This window comes from Ictidomys tridecemlineatus, chromosome 5 (assembly GCF_052094955.1).
Source record: "Ictidomys tridecemlineatus isolate mIctTri1 chromosome 5, mIctTri1.hap1, whole genome shotgun sequence".
Classification (NCBI taxonomy): domain Eukaryota; kingdom Metazoa; phylum Chordata; class Mammalia; order Rodentia; family Sciuridae; genus Ictidomys; species Ictidomys tridecemlineatus.
In genome coordinates, this window is record NC_135481.1 from 37,843,731 (window position 1) to 37,864,313 (window position 20,583).

A 20,583-nucleotide genomic window follows, 5' to 3' on the forward strand; every position below is an offset into this window, starting at 1 on the left:
CTTAGTTTTAGTCCCCTTTCATCTTGAACTTTAGTCCAAGAATATTACTTCGCCAGCAAAATACTTTCTCATCAAGATACATTTCTTTCACCTCCTAACTTTCCATATTAAAATATTTCCATACCTATAACTTTCTTTTATCATTTTAGTTTCAGACCCTTTTTAAATTTTTTTTAGTTTAAATATCCATATATATTTTCACATATTCATGTTTATATATATTCATGTATATATATATGAATATACCATAACAGCAACCAAATTCCTGCTCATACATTTTCATATATATATTCAGTTACATAATTATAAACTATAACTAAAACAAAACATTAACCTCAAAAGAAAAATAACTATATACAAATTTACATCCATTTAAGTATTTTCATGTATATTTTTACATATATATTCATTTTTGTATTCCTACATTTGAATAAAAATTTCAATCCCTAAACTAACCCTATTTATTTTTCTATATTAGTCCTATACCCACCATATACCTTGGAGAACCTCTATACATATAAACTATAACATTTTACATGATTGTACCTGTGTATTTGGGGATATAAATTCATAAATTCACAAATTCACATAAAAACCCATGGATATTTTATATGTATATGCTCATTTCCATAGGTATAACCTAGATTTCACACATAACAATATTGCTTACCTTAAAAATATCCATAGATAAAAGTATATATATATAAATTTTGATATGTGATATTACCTCTATATTCATATTTATATTCATATATATTGACATATATGTTCCAAAGGTAACCCATCCCCTAAACCAAAGCCATAATTCAGAACTAAATCTAGTCTTACCCATAATCATGAGCCTTTTTAACAAAAATTATAAATATTACTTTGAATATCCATATATATTTTCACATATATATTCTGTATATATTTATATACATTCATATACATATATATATACCCTAATGGCAACCAAAATCCTACCTGTAGGTTTTTATATATATTCTGTTACATAATCATATCTAGAATCTTAAGAAAATTATAAACATTCATCTCAAAAGAAAAATAATTATATACAAATCCATACCCATTTAAATATTTTCATGTATATTTTTACATATATATTCATATTTGTTTTTATATATGGAAAAAAGTGTTCAAACCCAATATTACTGTGTTGTGGTTTATTTGATTCTTGAAGTTGAGAAGGGTTTGCTTGATGTACATAGATGCTCTGTTGTTTGGGTCATAAGTATGATTGTTGTCTTGTTGATATATAATTCCCTTAAGCAATATGAAATATCCTTCTTTGTTCCTTGTGATTAACTTTGGCTTGAAGTCCACGTTATCTGATATGAGAACAGAAACCTCTGCTGTTTATGTCATCCATATGAGTGGTATGTTTTTTCCTATCCTTTCACCATCAGTTTGTGGATGTCTTTGCCTATGAAGTGAGTTTCTTGGAGATAGCACATTGTTGGGTCTTGTTTTTAATCCAATCTGCCAGTCTATGTCTTTTTTAAGAATTTTTTTTAGTTATACATGGACAAAAGATCTTTATTTTGTTTATTTATTTTCATGTGATGCTGAGGATTGAAACCAGTGCCTCACACGTGCAAGGCAAGCGTTCTGCCACTGAGCCACAACCCCAGCCCCAGTCTATGTCTTTTGATTAATGAATTTAGGCCATTAATGTTCAAGATTATTATTGAAATATGATTTGTGCTCCCAGTTATTTTGGTTTATTTCTACTTTGTAATTTGAATTAGTTTATCCTTTGATTAACTATTCCTTTAATATAGTTCTTCCCTTTGCTGGTTTTCACTTTTTTTTTTCATTTCTTCTTCATGGAATATTTTGTTGAGAATATTCTGAAGTGTAGGCTTTCTGGTTTCGAATACTTTTAATTTTTGTTTATCATGGAAGGTTCTTATTTCATCTTCAAATATGAAGTTTAATTTTGCTGAATATAGGATTCTTTGTTAGAGCTCAGTATATGTTATTCCAGCACCTCCTAGCTTTGAGGATCTGGGTTAGGAAATCAGCTACGATCTGTGTTGGTTACCCCCTCCATGTAATCTGATATTTTTCTCCTATAGCCTTTAAAATTCTATCCTTATTCTGTATGCTAGGCATTTTCATTATAATGTGACATGATGTGGGCCTGTTGTAATTTGTACACTGAGATCCTGTAAACCTCTTATATTTGACTTTCCATTTCATTCTTTAGATTTGGAAAATTTTCTGATATTATTTCATTGAAAAGATTGTGCATTCCTTTAGCTTATATCTTCATGCCTTCATTTATCCTGATAAATCTTAAATTTGTGTTTTTCATGTTATTCCATAATTCTTGGAAGTTCTGTTCATGGTTTCTTAACATTTTCTCTCTGGGTCAACTCTATTTTCAAGAGTATATATTCATTGTCTGAGGTTCTGTCTTCCAAATGGTCTAGTCTGTTGGTGATGCTTTCTATTGAATTTTAAATTTGGTTTGTTGTTTCCTTAATTTCAAGGATTTCTTTTTTTTTTATTTTTTATTGGTTGTTCACAACATTACAAAGCTCTTGACATATCATATTTCATACATTAGATTGAAGTGGGTTATGAACTCCCAATTTTACCCCAAATGCAGTTTGCAGAATCACGTCGGTTACACATCCACAATTTTACATAATGCCCAATTAGTAATTGTTGTATTCTGCTACCTTTCCTATCCCCTACTATCCCCCCTCCCCTCCCCTCCCATCTTCTCTCTCTACCCCATCTACTGTAATTCATTTCTCTCCTTGTTTATTTTCCCATTCCCCTCACAACCTCTTATATGTAATTTTGTATAGCAATGAGGGTCTCCCATCATTTCCATGCAATTTCCCTTTACTCTTCCTTTCCCTCCCATCTCATGACTCTGTTTAATGTTAGTCTTTTCTTCCTGCTCTTCCTCCTTGCTCTGTTCATAGTTGCTCTCATTATATCAAAGAAGACATTTGGTATTTGTTTTTTAGGGATTGACTAGCTTCACTAAGCATAATCTGCTCTAGTGCCATCCATTTCCCTGCAAATTCTATGATTTTGTCATTTTTTATTGCTGCATAGTACTCCATTGTGTATAGATGCCACATTTTTTTTATCCATTCATCTATTGAAGGGCATCTGGGTTGGTTCCACAGTCTAGCTATTGTGAATTGTGCTGCTATGAACATTGATGTGGCAGCATCCCTGTAGCATGCTCTTTTAAGGTCTTCAGGGAATAGCCCGAGAAGGGCAATAGCAGGGTCAAATGGTGGTTCCATTCCCAGCTTTCCCAGGAATCTCCAAACTGCTTTCCAAATTGGCTGCACCAATTTGCAGTCCCACCAGCAATGTACAAGTGTACCCTTTTCTCCACATCCTCGCCAGCACTTGTTGTTGTTTGACTTCATAGTGGCTGCCAATCTTACTGGAGTGAGATGGTATCTTAGGGTGGTTTTGATTTGCATTTCTCTGACTGCTAGAGATAGTGAGCATTTTTTCATGTACTTGTTGATTGATTGTATGTCCTCCTCTGAGAAGTGTCTGTTCAGATCCTTGGCCCACTTGTTGATTGGGTTATTTGTTATCTTATTGTCTAATTTTTTGAGTTCTTTGTATACTCTGGATATTAGGGCTCTGTCTGAAGTGTGAGGAGTAAAAATTTGTTCCCAGGATGTAGGCTCCCTATTTACCTCTCTTATTGTTTCTCTTGCTGAGAAAAAACTTTTTAGTTTAAGTAAGTCCCATTTGTTGATTCTTGTTATTAACTCTTGTGCTATGGGTGTCCTATTAAGGAATTTGGAGCCCGATCCCACAATATGTAGATCAGAGCCAACTTTTTCTTCTATCAGACGCAGAGTCTCTGATTTGATATCAAGCTCCTTGATCCATTTAGAGTTAACTTTTGTGCATGGCGAGAGGAAGGGATTCAGTTTCATTTTTTTGCATATGGATTTCCAGTTTTCCCAACACCATTTGTTGAAGATGCTATCTTTCCTCCATTGCATGCTTTTAGCCCCTTTATCAAATATAAGATAGTTGTAACTTTGTGGATTAGTCTCTGTGTCCTCTATTCTATACCATTTGTCCACTCGCCTGTTTTGGTACCAGTACCATGCTGTTTTTGTCACTATTGCTCTGTAATATAGTTTGAAATCTGGTATCGCTATACCGCCTGATTCACACTTCCTGCTTAAAATTGCTTTTGCTATTCTGGGTCTTTTATTTTTCCATATGAATTTCATGATTGCTTTCTCTATTTCTACAAGAAATGCCATTGGGATTTTGATTGGCATTGCATTAAACCTATAGAGAACTTTTGGTAATATCGCCATTTTGATAATGTTAGTTCTGCCTATCCATGAACAGGGTATATTTTTCCATCTTCTAAGATCTTCTTCTACTTCTCTTTTTAGGGTTCTGTAGTTTTCATTGTATAAATCTTTCACCTCTTTTGTTAGGTTGATTCCCAAGTATTTTATTTTTTTGGAGGATATTGTGAATGGAGTGTTTTTCCTCATTTCCGTTTCAGAAGTTTTGTCGCTGATATACAGAAATGCCTTTGATTTATGCGTGTTGATTTTATATCCTGCCACTTTGCTGAATTCATTAATTAGTTCTAGTAGTTTCTTTGTAGACCCTTTTGGGTCTTCTAAGTATAGAATCATGTCATCTGCAAATAGTGATAATTTAAGTTCTTCTTTTCCTATTTTTATGCCTTTAATTTCTTTCGTCTGTCTAATTGCTTTGGCCAGTGTTTCGAGAACTATATTGAATAGAAGTGGTGATAGAGGGCATCCCTGTCTTGTTCCAGATTTTAGAGGGAATGCCATCAACTTTTGTCCATTCAGAATGATGCTAGCCTGAGGCTTAGCATAGATAGCTTTTACAATGTCAAGGTACGTTCCTGTTATCCCTAGTTTTTCAAGTGTTTTGAACATAAAGGGATGCTGTACTTTGTCGAATGCTTTCTCTGCGTCTATTGAGATGATCATATGGTTCTTATCTTTAAGTCTATTGATGTGGTGAATAACATTTATTGATTTCCGTATATTGAACCAGCCTTGCATACCAGGGATGAATCCTACTTGATCATGGTGCACAATTTTTTTGATGTGTTTTTGTATTCGATTCGCCAGAATTTTATTGAGGATTTTTGCATCCAGGTTCATTAGAGATATTGGTCTGTAGTTTTCTTTCTTTGAGGTGTCTTTGTCTGGTTTCGGAATCAGGGTGATGTTGGCCTCATAGAATGAATTTGGAAGAGCTCCCTCTTTTTCTATTTCCTCAAATAACTTGAAAAGTATTGGTATTAATTCTTCTTTAAAGGTTTTGTAAAACTCCGCTGTATACCCATCCGGTCCTGGGCTTTTCTTGGTTGGTAGTCTTTTGATGGCTTCTTCAATTTCATCCATTGATATTGGTCTGTTCAAATTGTGTGTATCCTCCTGACTCAGTCTGGGCAAATCATATGACTTAAGAAATTTATCGATGTCTTCACTATCTTCTATTTTATTGGAATATAGGTTTTCAAAATAATTTCTAATTGTCTTCTGTATTTCTGTAGCATCTGTTGTGATGTTGCCTTTTTCATCCCGTATGTTAGTAATTTGAGTTCTCTCTCTTCTTCTCTTTGTTAGCATGGCTAAAGGTCTGTCGATCTTATTTATTTTTTCAAAGAACCAACTTTTAGTTTTGTTAATTTTTTCAATAGTTTCTTTTGTTTCAATTTCATTAATTTCCGCTCTGATTTTAATTATTTCTTGCCTTCTGCTACATTTGCTGTTGTTTTGCTCTTCCTTTTCTAGGGCTTTGAGATGAAGTGTGAGCTCATTTATTTGTTGGTTTTTTCTTTTTTTGAGGAATGACCACCAGGCGATGAATTTTCCTCTTAAAACTGCTTTCATTGTGTCCCATAGATTCCGATATGTTGTGTCTGTATTCTCATTTATCTCTAAGAATTTTTTGATTTCCTCCTTTATGTCTTCTGTAACCCATTGATCATTCAGTAACATATTGTTCATTTTCCATGTGATGTAGGATTTTTCCTTCCTTCTTTTATCATTGATTTCCAGTTTCATTCCATTATGATCAGATAAAATGCATGGTATTATCTCCACCCCTTTATATTTACTGAGGGTTGCCCTGTGGCATAATATATGGTCTATTTTTGAGAAGGATCCATGTGCTGCTGAGAAAAAAGTATATCCATTTGATGATGGTTGATATATTCTATATATGTCAGTTAAGTCTAGGTTATTGATTGTGGTATTGAGTTCTATAGTTTCCTTATTCAACTTTTGTTTGGAGGATCTGTCCAATGGTGAGAGAGGTGTGTTGAAGTCACCCATAATTATTGTGTTGTGGTCTATTTGATTCTTGAACTTGAGGAGAATTTGTTTTATGAATGTCGCAGCGCCATTATTTGGTGCATAAATATTGATAATTGTTATGTCTTGTTGGTGAATGGTTCCTTTCAACAGTATATAATGTCCTTCTTTATCCCTTTTGATTAACTTAGTCTTGAAGTCGATTTTATTCGATATGAGGATGGCCACCCCTGCTTGCTTACGAGGACCGTGTGCGTGGTATATTTTTTCCCATCCTTTCACCTTCAGCCTGTGTATGTCTTTTCCAATCAGATGTGTCTCCTGGATGCAGCATATTGTTGGATTTGTTTTTTTAATCCATGATATCAGCCTATGTCGCTTTATTGGAGAGTTTAAGCCATTAACATTCAGAGTTACTATTGATATATGGTTTGTACTTCCATCCATGTTTGATTATTTATCCTTTTTTTAAAAAAAAAATTTAGTTTGTTTCTCCATGATTATTTTTCCCCTCGCCCTCTGTCTTTACCGAGGCACTTCCCTCTGATGGTTTTGGTTACTGTTTTTCATTTCTTCCTCGTGTAGTGTTTTGCTCAAAATGCTTTGCAATGCTGGTTTCCTGGCTGCAAATTCTTTTAACTTTTGTTTATCATGAAAGATTTTTATTTCGTTGTCATACCTGAAGCTTAATTTTGCTGGATACAGAATTCTTGGTTGGCATCCATTGTCTTTCAGTGTTTGAAATACATTGTTCCATGACCTTCTTGCTTTCAGTGTCTGTGATGAAAAATCCGTTGTTAACCTTATTGGTTTACCCCTGAATGTAATCTGTCTCCTTTCTCTTGTAGCTTTTAATATTTTCTCTTTGTTCTGTATATTGGATATCTTCATAACAATGTGTCTTGGCGTTGGTCTACTGTGATTTTGTGTGCTCGGTGTCCTGTATGCATCTTCAATTTGTATATCTGTTTCCTTTTTTATTTCTGGAAAGTTTTCTGTAATTATTTCATTCAGCAGGTTACTCATTCCCTTGGTTTGAATCTCTGTACCTTCTTCTATCCCGATGACTCGTAAGTTTGGTTTTTTTATGTTATCCCATAACTCTTGGATGTTTTTCTCATGATTTTTTACCAGCCTTTCTGAGTTGGCTAGACTCTTTTCAAGATGAAATATTTTGTCTTCATTATCTGACGTTCTGGCTTCTACTTGCTCCACTCTGTTAGTGATACTCTCAATTGAGTTTTTAATTTGGTTTATAGTTTCCTTCATTTCTAAGACTATGGTTTGATTCTTTTTTATAATCTCTATCTCCTGATAAAGGTGCTTAACTTCTTCTTTTATCTGTTTGTGTAATACATTCTCAATGTGTTCTTTCGCTGCTTGAATTTGCTGTCTCGTATCCTCTTTAAGGTTCCATTCCATCTGTCTAAGGTGTTCCTTGAGTTCTTTATATGACCATTTTTCTGATGACTCTAGGTCCTCCTGAATATTTAGGCTGTCCTGCATTGTTTGTACTCCTTTTCTTCCTTGCTTTTTGAAGCTGCTCATGTTACTTCTTCTTCTGTTTGACTGCTGAGTTACTGTTTACTCCTATAAATTTATTTGATGCTTGGGAGGAAAGGTATTAGAAGGGAAGGGAAAAAGTCACTAAAGAGAATGAGAGTAAGCAGGTAGAATTCAAGGAAGGGGGGGTAAGATAATTGAAAAGAAATGAAAAGACAAAAGAAGAAAAAAATAGGAAATAAAAAAAAATTTTAAATAATAAGAAAAAAATTAAAATTAACATTGGAAGAAAAAAATGTAAAAAAAATTAATAAAACAAGAAAGAAAAATGAAAATGAAAAAAAAACCCGAAATCAAAATTAAAAAAAAAAAAAGGAAAAAAGAAAAAAAAAAAAACTAATAAATGCAGTCTTAGAGTTTGATTAACTTCTCTTCCAGTAGGTGGCGCTGTGACCACCAGGCCAAGTTTCTCCTATCAATACGCGGAAACCAATCACTGTGCAGCAGCTCCTTCTCCCAGACTGGGCGAGTCTCCAATCCTGGGTGCCTAGGGCGTCCTCTTGTGTCTAGTCACTTCCCCACTTTTCCTCTAGCCAGGCCCCTCTCACGGGTGCCGCTCACCACAATACTGGGTACACGCCAGGTCTGTTGCTCCTGGGAGCCCTGTTGTCATGAATGACTGGGCACACTCTTCCAGTTTGCCAATCCCTCAGACCCTAAGTTTGTAGAGCTTGGGGCTGAGAATCCTCAGCGAATTTTACTGCCCCTCCGGTAGCCACACCCCCGGTAGCTGGTGCAAGAGACCTCAGCTGTCAGCACTGGTTGGAGTGGTAGTCCCGCGCTGTGGTCCCGCGCCACCTCTAATTCCCTCGGTCAGGCTACCGTGCTCACGGGAGAGCTGGGAGGGGCCCTTACAGGAGAGCTGAGATTGGCCCTTAAGGTTTCCCCGATGTGTGGAGAGGGAAGGCTAGGGGATTACACACCTGTAGCCGCAGGTTTCAATGAAGTAATCTCCTCCGCCGCAGTCTGATGACGTCAGTTCTCTGCCATGGTGGTATCTCTTGCAAATGGCGACAGTTCGTTTCCCTTTGCCGGGTGACCAGTGCAACGGGTGGGTCCTTACTGTCTCTCCCAAGCCCCGTTTCAAACCTGTGGCCACTACCTATGAAGGCTCGGTTGGCATTTACCTCCGTAGGATCAGAAGGGCTGACCAGTTGTTTCAGCCGGATGGATTAGTGCTGAGTCACAGCTGTTTGTCTGCGGGAAGCAGGCGAACGGGAGCTTGAATTCAGCCGATCCGGGTTCAGTGTGTGTTCTGAGAGGCCCAGACTGCTCGTCCCAGATCCACGTCAGCTCAGCATTGCCTAGTGATCCTGAGCAAACAGAATTAGGCTGTTTACGACTCCCTATGCCTGCACAGCTGAAGAGGTCAGAGACTTGATCTCTCCGCGCCCGCCGCCATGTTGGAATCTTCCTCAAGGATTTCTGTTAGTGTTTTTTTTTCAGAATCTCTCTTTATTAAAGTGATCTTTTGCTACCTCTATTTGCACTCTTACATCATCTTTTACTTTGCAGATTAATTTAACCATGTACATTCTAAACTCCTTCTCTGACATTTCTTCCACTGTGTTGTTAATGTTTTTTGTTATTGGAGTATCTTGGTTTGCTTGGGGTGATTTGTTCTGTTGCCTTTTCATGTTGTTTGTGTGTCTCCCCATTTAACAGTATGGCTCCGAGGCAGTAAAATTTCTGCCCTGTGAACTTAAAGTGTCCCTGAAGGTTTCCATTACCTCACTGTTTAGATGGAAACAAATAACAACAATCACCAATGCAAACAATATATAGCATTAATCCAAATAGTTCCTACTATGATATCTATAATGTTAATTATCACAGTAAACAGAAATGATATGATCAGTTATTGCCTAACATAAAAATAGCAAGTTTATAAAAGGGTTTACATTTTCAGATGATGGACAGGAAGAGAACAAAAGTGATATAGGATGTGATAATTATAAGGAGGAGAGAAGACAGAAGAAAAAGATTAAAAGAAGAGCAAAAGAGAGAAAAATAGAAATTGGCTGTTAGCAGAAGAAAAGAGAGAATCAAAGGAAACAGGATAAAAATATAAAGCAAAAATTTTTAAATAAAAATAAAAGAATACAAAGCAGAACTGAACTATACTAGTCAAACATCATACTTCATAAGAAACTAATCCATGTTAAATAACTGTATTCAGAAATGCCAGAGGAAAAAAAAATAAAGGAAACTGTATAAATGTCCATTAAAGTCACAATGAAACAGTGAAAAAGAATTTATAAAAACAAAGAAAGGAAAAAAAAGTCTTCATGAAAATTTAAAGAATTCTTTCCATTGGAATTCAAAATAGTCTCAACTTCTCAGCATTTTTTGGTGGGGTCTTCTGGAGTGTGATGTTACACCCTCTAGATTGCTGGAGTGAGAGAGGTAGAGTCCCACAGGTGGAGTTCCTGGAGGCAGGGTTTTAGGCTTAGGCAGGCTCCAGGCTCTTTGATGAATGCTAATTGGTCTAAAGATTTAAATCAGCACACCTCCAATGCCCAGTTTTGCTCCACACTGGAACACTATACCCCAGGGATCTCACCTGGGTTCCACTTGTGTGGTGGGGGAGCCAATTTTTAGTCCCCTATGTCACCTACAGACCCCAAATTTCCTGGTCTTGGGTTAACTTCAAAAATTTCTCATGCCCCCTACCCTTCTGAATTCCTGGCCAAATGTGACTCTCCCAGCTGGATTGGAGGGTGAGGGGAAAAGCTGGGTGGGTTTCCTCCATCAGTTGTCCCCTGTATAAACCTTTCTCCATGTTTGATTTTCTTCTGGTTACTTAAGCACACTCTATGTCACACATAGTGTGTATTACTGAGCCTGTATTTTGGGCCAAACTTGGGTTTGCTAGGAATTGGCTTCCTCAGTTGCTAGACCTCTTGAAGAAGCTGCAAAATGGTTCTTTCCTTTGTCCTCTGAATGCTACCTGGAGAGATGGCAGCTTCTTTCCCCACACAAATATCTTGCAGAGAGTTCTTCGGGTTTGTTGAGCAATCTCTTTGGTCTCTAAATGTTCCAAACCCAGACATACCTCAGGCCTCCCCAAAATGCCAGTTTCTTTACTTCCATTTTCTCTCTACTATGCTCATGGATGGACCTCTCTATCTGGAGCTTCTGACTGGGCTGTGGCAGCACCTATGCCAGTGGGGATTTTTTTCCTTATTTTATTATATCCAACATCCCGTGTCCCATGTCTGCTTTGAATATTCAGTTTTAGATTTGAATAAAGTCCCTCCCTTCCTTTTTTTTTTTTTTTTTGTTCACCCACCTTGCTTTCTTGGTTTCATGCCACAGAACAGCCAGGAACACGACCTCCTCTATTCTGCCATCTTGGAACTCTTCCCAACCCCCTTTTTTTAAAATGTTTTATTTTCTCTTGCTAAGTCTTTAGGGCCTCATTAAATTGCTGACATTGCAATTGAATTTGCAATCCTCCTGCCTCAGTCTCCTGAACTGCTGGGATTACAGGCATGAGCTATTGTGCCCAATTTGTACATATTAATGCTTTAAATTTTTTTTTAAATTTTTTAGTTGTAGTTGGATGCAATACCTTTACTTTATTTATTTATTTATTTTTATGTGGTGCTGAGGATCAAACCCAGGGCCTTGCATGTGCTAGGTGAGCATTCTACCGCTGAGCCACAACCCCAACCCTGTACATATTAATTTTTTAATTCTTATAGATGTTAAAAAATTTCCCTGGTATTTTACTATTTATTTATTTTTGTGGTAGTAGGGATGGAACCTAGGATGTTATACATGCTAGGCAAGTGCTCTACTGCTGAGCTGAGCTGAGCTATATCCATAGTTCTTTTTCTTCTTCTTCTTCTTTTTTTTTGAGAGTCTTGCTAAATTTCTAGATTTGTCTTGAGCTTGTAATCCTCCTGCCTCAGCCTCCTGAGTAGCAGGGATTACAATGCATGCCTACCTTTTAATTTTAAAATATTAATAAACTTTATTTTTTAAAGCAATTGAGGCATAGATAAATGTATGACATGAATCCTCCATTGTAGTATCACATAGAGTAGTTCTGCTACTATAAAGTCCTCTGTGCTCTGTTCCTACAACCTCTGGCCACTACTAATCTTTTTACTATCTCCACAGTTTTATCTTTTCTAGAATGTCCTATAGTTGGAATTACACAGTATGTAATCAGATGCCCAGATTTACGATTAGCTTCTGTCATTTAGTAATAGGCATATGAATTTCTTCCATGATATTTGTTTTTAAACATTTAAAAAATGTTCATAATTATTATACTTGAGTGGGATTCAGCATGCCATGTTCACATATGCACATAATTTGATCAATTTTATTCCCTGGTCCTCCATGATATTTTCATGGCTTGACAGCTCATTTCTTCTTAGTGCTGAATAGTATATTCCATTATCTGGGTGTTCCACAGTTAGTCAATTAACCTACCTAATAGATATTTTGGTTGCTTCCATGTTTTTCTTTGTGGACATAAGTGTTCAATACATTTGAGAAAATACCAAGGAATGTGATTGCTAGATAATATGGGAAGAATAAGTTCAGTTCTGAAAGAAATAGCCTAATTTCTTCCAAAAGTGGCTGTAACATTTTTTTTTAAGAAAATCCTTTTTTTTAAAGAGAGAGAGAAAGAGAGAGAGAGAGAGAGAAAGAGAGAGAGAGAGAGGAGAGAAAGAATTTTAATATTTATTTTTTAGTTTTCGGTGGACACAACATCTCTATTTGTATGTGGTGCTGAGGATTGAACCCGGGCCGCACGCATGCCAGGCGAACGCACTACCGCTTGAGCCACATCCCCAGCTCCTGGCTGTAACATTTTGCATTCCTACTAGCAATGAATTAATTTCTGTTGTTCCACATCCTCTACAATAGTTGATGTTATCAGGGTTTTAGATTTTGGTCATTCTAATAGATATGTGTTAGAATCTCCTTATTTCAACTTGCAATTCCCTAATGAAGTTTACATGCCCACTTGTCATTTGTGTATCTTCTTTTGTGAGTTGTTAATAATTTTTTTGCCTACTATTTAACTGGGATTTGTTTTCTTACTATCAAGTTTAGCTCTTTATATACTTTGGATAATAATCTTTTATCAGATGGGTCTTTTGCAAATATTTTCTCCTAGTCTACAGCTTGTTTTTATGTTCTCTTGACATTATCTTTCATAGGGCAGAGTTTTTAATTTTTTTTTAGTTGTAGTTGGACACAATACCTTTATTTTATTTATTATTTTTATGTGCATAGAACCCAGCACCTCACACATGCTAGGCAAGCGCTCTACTGCTGAGCCACAACCCCAGCTGTGTTACACACCTGTAATCCCTGCTACTCAGGAGGCTGAGGCAGGAGGATCAGAAGCTTAAGACAAACCTAGAAATTTAGCAAGACTCTCAAAAAAAAAAGAAGTTTTTAATTTTAATGAAGTTAAGTTTTGTCAATTGTTTCTTTGATATTATATCTAAAGAAGATATTATCATATTCAAGGTCATTTAGGTATTATTCTTTGTTATCTTCTAGGAGTTTAACATTTTTGTTGTTTACATTCAGGTATCCTTCTTTCTTTCTTTCTTTTTTTTAGTTGTGGATGGACACTATGCCTTTATTTTTTAAATTTTTTAATATTTTTAGTTGTAGATGGACACAATACCTTTATTTTATTTAGTTTTTTTATTTGGTGCTGGGAATCAAACTAAGTGCCTCACACATGAGGGCAAGTACTCCACCACTAAGCTACAACCCCAGCCTCTACATTTAGGTTTCGGATCCACCTTGAGATCATGTTTTGTGAAGTCAATAGGGTCTGTGCCTAGATTTACTCTTTGCATGTAGGCATCTAATGGTTCCAGTATCATTTGTTGAAGACTATTGGCTCTGTACTACATTTGCTCTTTGCTAAAGATCATTTGACCACTGTGTGAGTCTATTTCTGGGCTTTCTATTCTGTTCCACTGATTTATATGTCTGCCCTTTCACTAATACCACACTATCTCTATTACTGTAGCCTTGTAGTAAGTCTTGAGTTAGGCTATCAGTTCTCCAACTTTGTTAGTCTCCTCAGTGATGAGTTGGCTATTCTGGATCTTTTGCCTTTCCATACAACTTTGGTTTGTCAATATTCACAAAATAACTTGCTGGGATTTTAATTTAGATTGCTTTGACTATACAGATAAGGTTGGGAGAACTGGCATCTTGACAATATCAAGGTGTTCTATCCATGAAAACAAAACAACTTACTATTTATACGGTTCTTTGAAATATTTCATCAGAGTATTGTAGTCTTCCTCACATAGATCTTTCACTTATTTTTAAATTTAAAGATAAGTATTTTGTTTTGAGGGTGCTAATATAAGTGGTAAATGTGTTTTTTATTTCAAATTGCACTTTTCATTGCTGGTATACAGGAAAGTAACTGACTCTTGCATATTTAATCTTGTATCCTGCATCCTAACTCACTCATTCTCTAGGAGGATTTTATTTTATTTATTTATTTTTATTTGTGACACTGGTGGTTTAACTCAGGGCTTCACATACACTAGGCAAGTATTGTACCACAGAGCTATAGCTCCAGGCCCAAGATATTTTTAATATTTAAAATTTATAATTTAAGATAGAAATAAAATGAAACCCAGGAAAAAACCTCTCACTATTTGGGAATAATGACTGCTAAATGCTCTCTGAAGACCATGTAATATGTTTACTATTATGATAAAAATGCAAAGAACTACTGACTGGAAGACTTAAAATAATTTTTTTTAAAGGAAGAATCTCTTCCTTATCATTACTTCTTAATTATGTGACTGGGAACAAGTAGCTTTGATGGAGTGGATAGTCCAAGAACATTCCTGTAGAACTATTCATACTTACAGTTACTCAAGTTATTCTAGGGGAGAAAGTGACATTTTGAAGACATAATAGTTTACATTAATACTTTTTTAGAAGGCTATGGAGGGAGAGAATGCCATCAGTCACACCCAGGGTGTAGTAAGAATGTGACATTCTCAAAAGTTTGGGAATCATTTTTGTCACAAAGCATGTATTTACCTGCACATATGGAAACATGAAATTTCTCAGAATATCACAGCAAAAACGTTAAACCAATTTTCTGTGATGAATTTATTATCCTGATAAGCAGCTGATACTCATAACCAGGTTTTTGTTAGGTCTTTATGCATTAAGTAATATGTAAAAATACCTTTGTTTGGGAGGAATCTGTAGGTGCTCAAAGAATAATTTGCCCTGGGAATTTATGCTCATCACAACCTCTTTTTCAGATACCAAATCTATCTTGAATGGGTTTTCTGTGATATGACACTTCAGATCTCCTTTTCCATCTTCCAATATCAGACTGCCTTTATCCCCTGAGCATGAAATCAGCCTAGAAAACAGAGCAGGAAAGGAAAATAAATTGCTATAGGTCTACGTGGTTCTATGTGACTTGTAATTCAAAGTAATTAATTAGTAAATCAATCTTAATGAATATAGCATAGATAGGACAGTGGAAAACCATTGTTGAGAGCATGGGCTTTGGTGTCAAGAGAGCTTATATCGAACATAACTTTACCATATTACTTTATAACATTAGATAATGAAGTTATTCAACATTTCTATATCTCAGTTTTCTTATCTGTAAAGTACAGATAGAAGTTGTAACCAAAATAGTTTTTTGGACAGAATTAAGTAAGACCATGCATAGTACCTGACACAGAAACATTCAAGTGTTAACTGTCATCATCAGTATTACTTTTGTGTGTAAAGTCTAGTAACACTTCAGAATTTAAACATTATTTTCCTTTCTCATTTCCACCATATATTCAGAAATTAAGGAGTCTACAGGAAATGGACCAGGTCAATTTTTATTTATCTACTTATTACTACTTATTACTTTTATTTATTTACTTATTATTATACCTCATCAGCCTCCAATTCGATAGGCAGACTCTTAAGATGTTTTGGAGCCTAAGGATGTAAGCTCAGAGCCAGCACTTAAAATCCCTCTCAGTCCTAGATTTCTCCATTTTTGTAGTGCACATTCACTCTGGTAAACAATCATAGGATCTTTTAGGGATGATGATATGGGACAGTTTATGTTCTTACTATGTCCTTTCAGTCATTTTCCATGGATTCTAGGACTCCCTTTCACGTAGATGCTTGGGACCTGGAAACCAATTGTCTGGAGTGGTTGAGAGGCTGTCTCACTGCTCATTAAGCAGGACTCTAGTCCATCTGTCTTAGACTAATGGACCCCAGGATAAATTGTTAACTACCCTGAGGGTTAAAATGTTTTGTGTACTATGTGAGCCTTACTGCATATTATGAAATTATGTCCACTTTGTCTCTCACAATTAAATGCTGCTACCTCTATCACCTTGAATCTTTTATCATTGTCACTGCAGAGAGGCCATTTTAATGGCATCAATTCCCACCATTATCTCCAGTCTGCAAAAGAAAAAAATTCATTGCAATGCTTTCCAACTGTTCCTTTGCTAATGTATTTCTCAATGAAGGGGTATCTTCTGGATTCTCTTGCAGAAAGAATGAGGGGCTAGGTGAGCTGGTTTTATGTGACAAATCCACTTGAACATCTTTATTTCCCTAAGTCTATGAATCATTTCTTCTTTGATGTGCTTTGGAATTTTTGGATCTCAGTTTAATCAGCAGAATCCATAGTTCAAAGTTAATCAACCAAGCAAACTACCTGAACCACTCTCAGCTGTCCCATTTAGATATCAAATCTATATTCTCTGGTACATGTACCTGTGTCAATAAATTTAACCTGATCTAAAATAAGTTTCTTTCTTCTTGTCTAAAAATCCCCCAGAAATAATTTCCACACATTTCCCAGGTTTTTGTCATCATAAATTCTTATAATTCTGTAAGCATGCAAGCCTTCTCCTCCTAAGGTTGAATGTAATATGCTCAAATAAATTGGGATCTGGCTGTGACAATGAGTCTGGAGGGAATCAAGGATGGTAAGGGTAAAACAAAGAACATTGAAATCCCTTTTCAAGGTTTCTCTTAGATGAGGTCAGGGTCAAGCAAGTCAGGATCAATCTTATTGGATATAGCAAGAAGAGCCATTTCTTCAAGAATGGGAAGCTCAGTGGAGTTCTGAAGTTCAGGTATTTAGGTTTATGAAACTCTTGCAAATGTTGCCATTAAATTTTAACAGGTCCTTCCTCTTCCCAGTTAACTCCCTAAGTTCACAGATGTGAGGAAGTTGTGAATTCAACTTCGGTTCTCATTCAATAGCTTTAGTATCAAACTCTGTATGTGATTTTCAGCTACAAGGACCCTGCAGCTACAAGAGATGATAGAATTTCAGGATAGTTCTCTGAAAAAATCATGAGTTAAGAATTTAAAGTCCTAAGACTGTTTTCTTTCATTAAGCTCTTCAGGGAAGCTAATAGCAGCTAGGCTACCACAGAGTTTAGTGCTATGGTTCTACCACCTGGTCTGCTTTCAATAGGTGTTTTATTTCAGTTGACCACCAGTAGTAATTTAAGTAACTTTGACACAGAATACCATGGTTTATTACTACTTATATTAGTTTGCTATGCATCCAAAACAAAATATCACAGGGTGGGTACATGCTTAAACAATAGAAATTTATTTTCTCATAGTTCTGGAAGCTGGAATTCCAAGACCAAGGTGTTGGAAGGTTTGGTTTCTATACCCCCTACCACTGTGTACTGGGAATTAAATCTAGGGAAACTCTACCCCTGAACTAGATTTATAGCCCTTTTTATTTTGAGATAGGGTCTCACTAAGTTGTCCAGGCTGGCATTAAACTTCTTATCTTTCTGACTCAGCCTTCCGAGTCATTGGGATTACAGGTATGTGCTATTGCACTTGGCCAGGTGTGGTTTCTTGTAAGGCCTATTCCCTAAGCTTGCCGAACCTTATTTCTGAGTCCTCATATGAGTGTTCCTGTGTGTGTGTGTGTGTGTGTGTGTGTGCCCTAATCTCCTTTTCTTATAAGGACACCAGTCATAATTGGTGAGGCCCAACCTAATGTCCTCATTTTAACTTAATCACCTCTTTAAAGGCCCATCGCAAATACAGTTACATTTTGAGGTATTAGGAGTTAGGGGTTCAAAAAATCAATTTTTGGGGAAGACACAATTCAGTTCATATTAGTATTCCATCACATAATGGTAACCAGGTCCTCATTGCCTTCAAATCTAACTAGATCAAAAGCCAATCGCATATTCCCATTCTTGAGGTTCTGTTGCCTATACCCACTTCGGATAGCAACTACTTTATTAACAAGGGATCAACTGGTAATAATAGGAAGAACTCTGGCAGAAAATAAATGACTTAATAGTGGAAACTCTTTGCTTACATCATGGGAAGGTTTCAGACTATACATCTAGTAATGACCCCTAGAAACAATACTGTATTACTGTATGGCCAATGGAACTTATATCTCAGTTTCATATTTTGAAGCCCTAACTCCTAGTACTTCAGTGTGTGACTGTATTTAGAGATAGGACCTTTAAAGAAGTAATTAAGTGAAAATCAAAATCCTATCGCATGAAGTCATTATAAAGTCTATTATGACTAGTGTCCTTATGAGAAGAGATTAGAGGACACAGAAGCATGCATGCATGTGCACGCAGAGATACGCGCAGACACACACAGACACATAAACACACACACACGGACAGTTATGTGAGGACACAGCAAGAAAGTAGACACGCTTCTTGTAAGGCCTAGGAGATAGGCCTTTTAAGAAACCAAGCCTGCTAACACCTTGATCTTGGCTTTCTAAACATCAGAACTATGATAAAATAAATGGAACTTCTATCTTAGGAAGTTGGATAATCAGAAATCACTGTGGCAATTGTTGGGTTCTAGGATCATGCCATATTAGCGCTACTATGGAGATTAGGAACCTGTGATCCTAACTAATGGCCTTAGAGCCAGTCTACAGCTGCCAGATCTACACAAACAAAATGGAGAATTTAGTACTAAAATCAACATTTATGCACATGCATATGATTGGTAGAAACTAAATTATATCAGAAACTCTAGGTACAAGGGAATCTGAGAAATGCAGTTTTTAGGTTTTTAGTTGCAATAGTGACAGGCCCTCTAGAAAGAGGTGGGAACAGAAGCAGAACTAATAGTCATATTTACCGCTCAAAATTAATATCATCCAGAATCTAAAACATGGCAAAGATAGTAGAGAAAAACTATTATATTAATTTTACTTGTGAATGCAGAATTCAAAATGTTAAAGGATCTCTAAGCAAAGTGAAACCTCCATCATTAAAAAATAACTTACTGTGACCAATTGGTTATATATATGCATAAACTCAATTGTCAAACTGTAAAGGCTTGAAAACAGTCTCCTTTAATCCTGTTTTCTTGGCATACAATAGCAGTTCAGTGAATAGATGACTTTAATTTATCATAATAAAATTGGTTTTTCCATATTTCTACTGACCTTTAAAAAATATTTTTTATAAATTTTTTTAGTTGTAGATAGGTACAACACCTTCATTTTATCTATCTATCTATTTATTTATTTAATGTGCTGAGGATTGAACCCAGTGCCTCACACATGCTAGGCAAACACTCTACCACTGAGCTACAACCACAGTCCTCTACTGACCTTTAATAATATTTTTGTGGAAAAAATAATCTACCTAAAACCATGGGAGTGATAGCGAAAATTAAAATATCTGGCATAGTTTTATTTTTCCTTAGTGAAAAAATATGAAAAAACAAAAACCAGAAATCAACTGGGAGAAACAGACTTGAAATCTCACTGTGGGGAAAACTGATTAAGATTTTGCACACATTCGAAAAATGCTTTAGTCCCTAAAGATTTTTTCACCTAGGTACCAATAATTAATTTCTCTCTAAGTAAAATTACATTTTAGACTTCTAAGAATACCCTTAATTAAGAGTGAGTTAGTCTAAATTATAAATTACTATTGGTATGGGAATTTGGCTGGTAAATTAGGTCTCTAGAGCCTTGCTGTTAATCTGAATAAATAGTTTTCTTTCTACTTGCTCCCAAAGTCTAGCTAATAAACTGTTTTGTTGTGAGAAGGAAAGTGGGGATCAAAGTTCTGTTCCCCTATTAATAGGTGCTGGTAAGTAAAGTGGTAAAGAATAAATAGAATGGATAACATAGAAAACTGATAAACTTATCCCCGAATAATTGAATACTAACCCTAAAAATGATTATAGTTTTGAAAAGACAAAATAGGAGGCATATAAAAAAACTCAGGTATTCAAGGTATGGTAAAAGAACATGTAGAGGGTGTATCTAAGATATCTTGTTCCTTGGCTTACCTTACAGTCTTTGGCTTGCTGATGAGGACGTCAGGCACTTCATACCTGGGTTTCAGTGGAGTTTCTTCATTGATTTTAAGTCTGAAAATGTTTCTCTCTATACCATTAATTTCAGCCAAAAGAGGAACCTGGGAACAAATATATGAGATTAGCTTCAACAGGTTTCCCAATGATATTCTAACAAATTACAATAATTAGAAAGAAAATAATTTGTTTAAATTATTAAAGGGCATATATAGCTATAAAAATTAGGCTATGAAAATTAGAGAAAAATGAAAATAATAGAAAGAACAAGCTCCCAATTTATGTACTTGCTTGGTTACACCTGTGGTAGCACAAGAAGTACCCCTATATGGTTAGGTAAACATGTAATTGT

At 35.8% G+C, this 20,583-nt stretch overlaps 1 protein-coding gene across 10 annotated transcripts in view; it reads right to left on the bottom strand.

The window, feature by feature from the left end:
• The window catches only part of Ganc (glucosidase alpha, neutral C), an 88,369-nt gene that overhangs the window by 43,661 nt on the left and 24,125 nt on the right, over positions 1-20,583 (bottom strand). For all 10 annotated transcript variants that reach the window (XR_013438506.1, XR_013438505.1, XR_013438507.1 and 7 more), the window contains exons 5-6: positions 20,208-20,335; positions 15,094-15,276 (exon numbers count right to left, since the gene is read on the bottom strand). Coding sequence is in view for 7 of the 10 variants with exons in the window: in XM_040274001.2 (XP_040129935.2) it covers positions 15,094-15,276; positions 20,208-20,335 (311 nt within the window). In the remaining 3 variants the exon portion in view is untranslated. The remainder of the gene's footprint in view (positions 1-15,093; positions 15,277-20,207; positions 20,336-20,583) is intronic.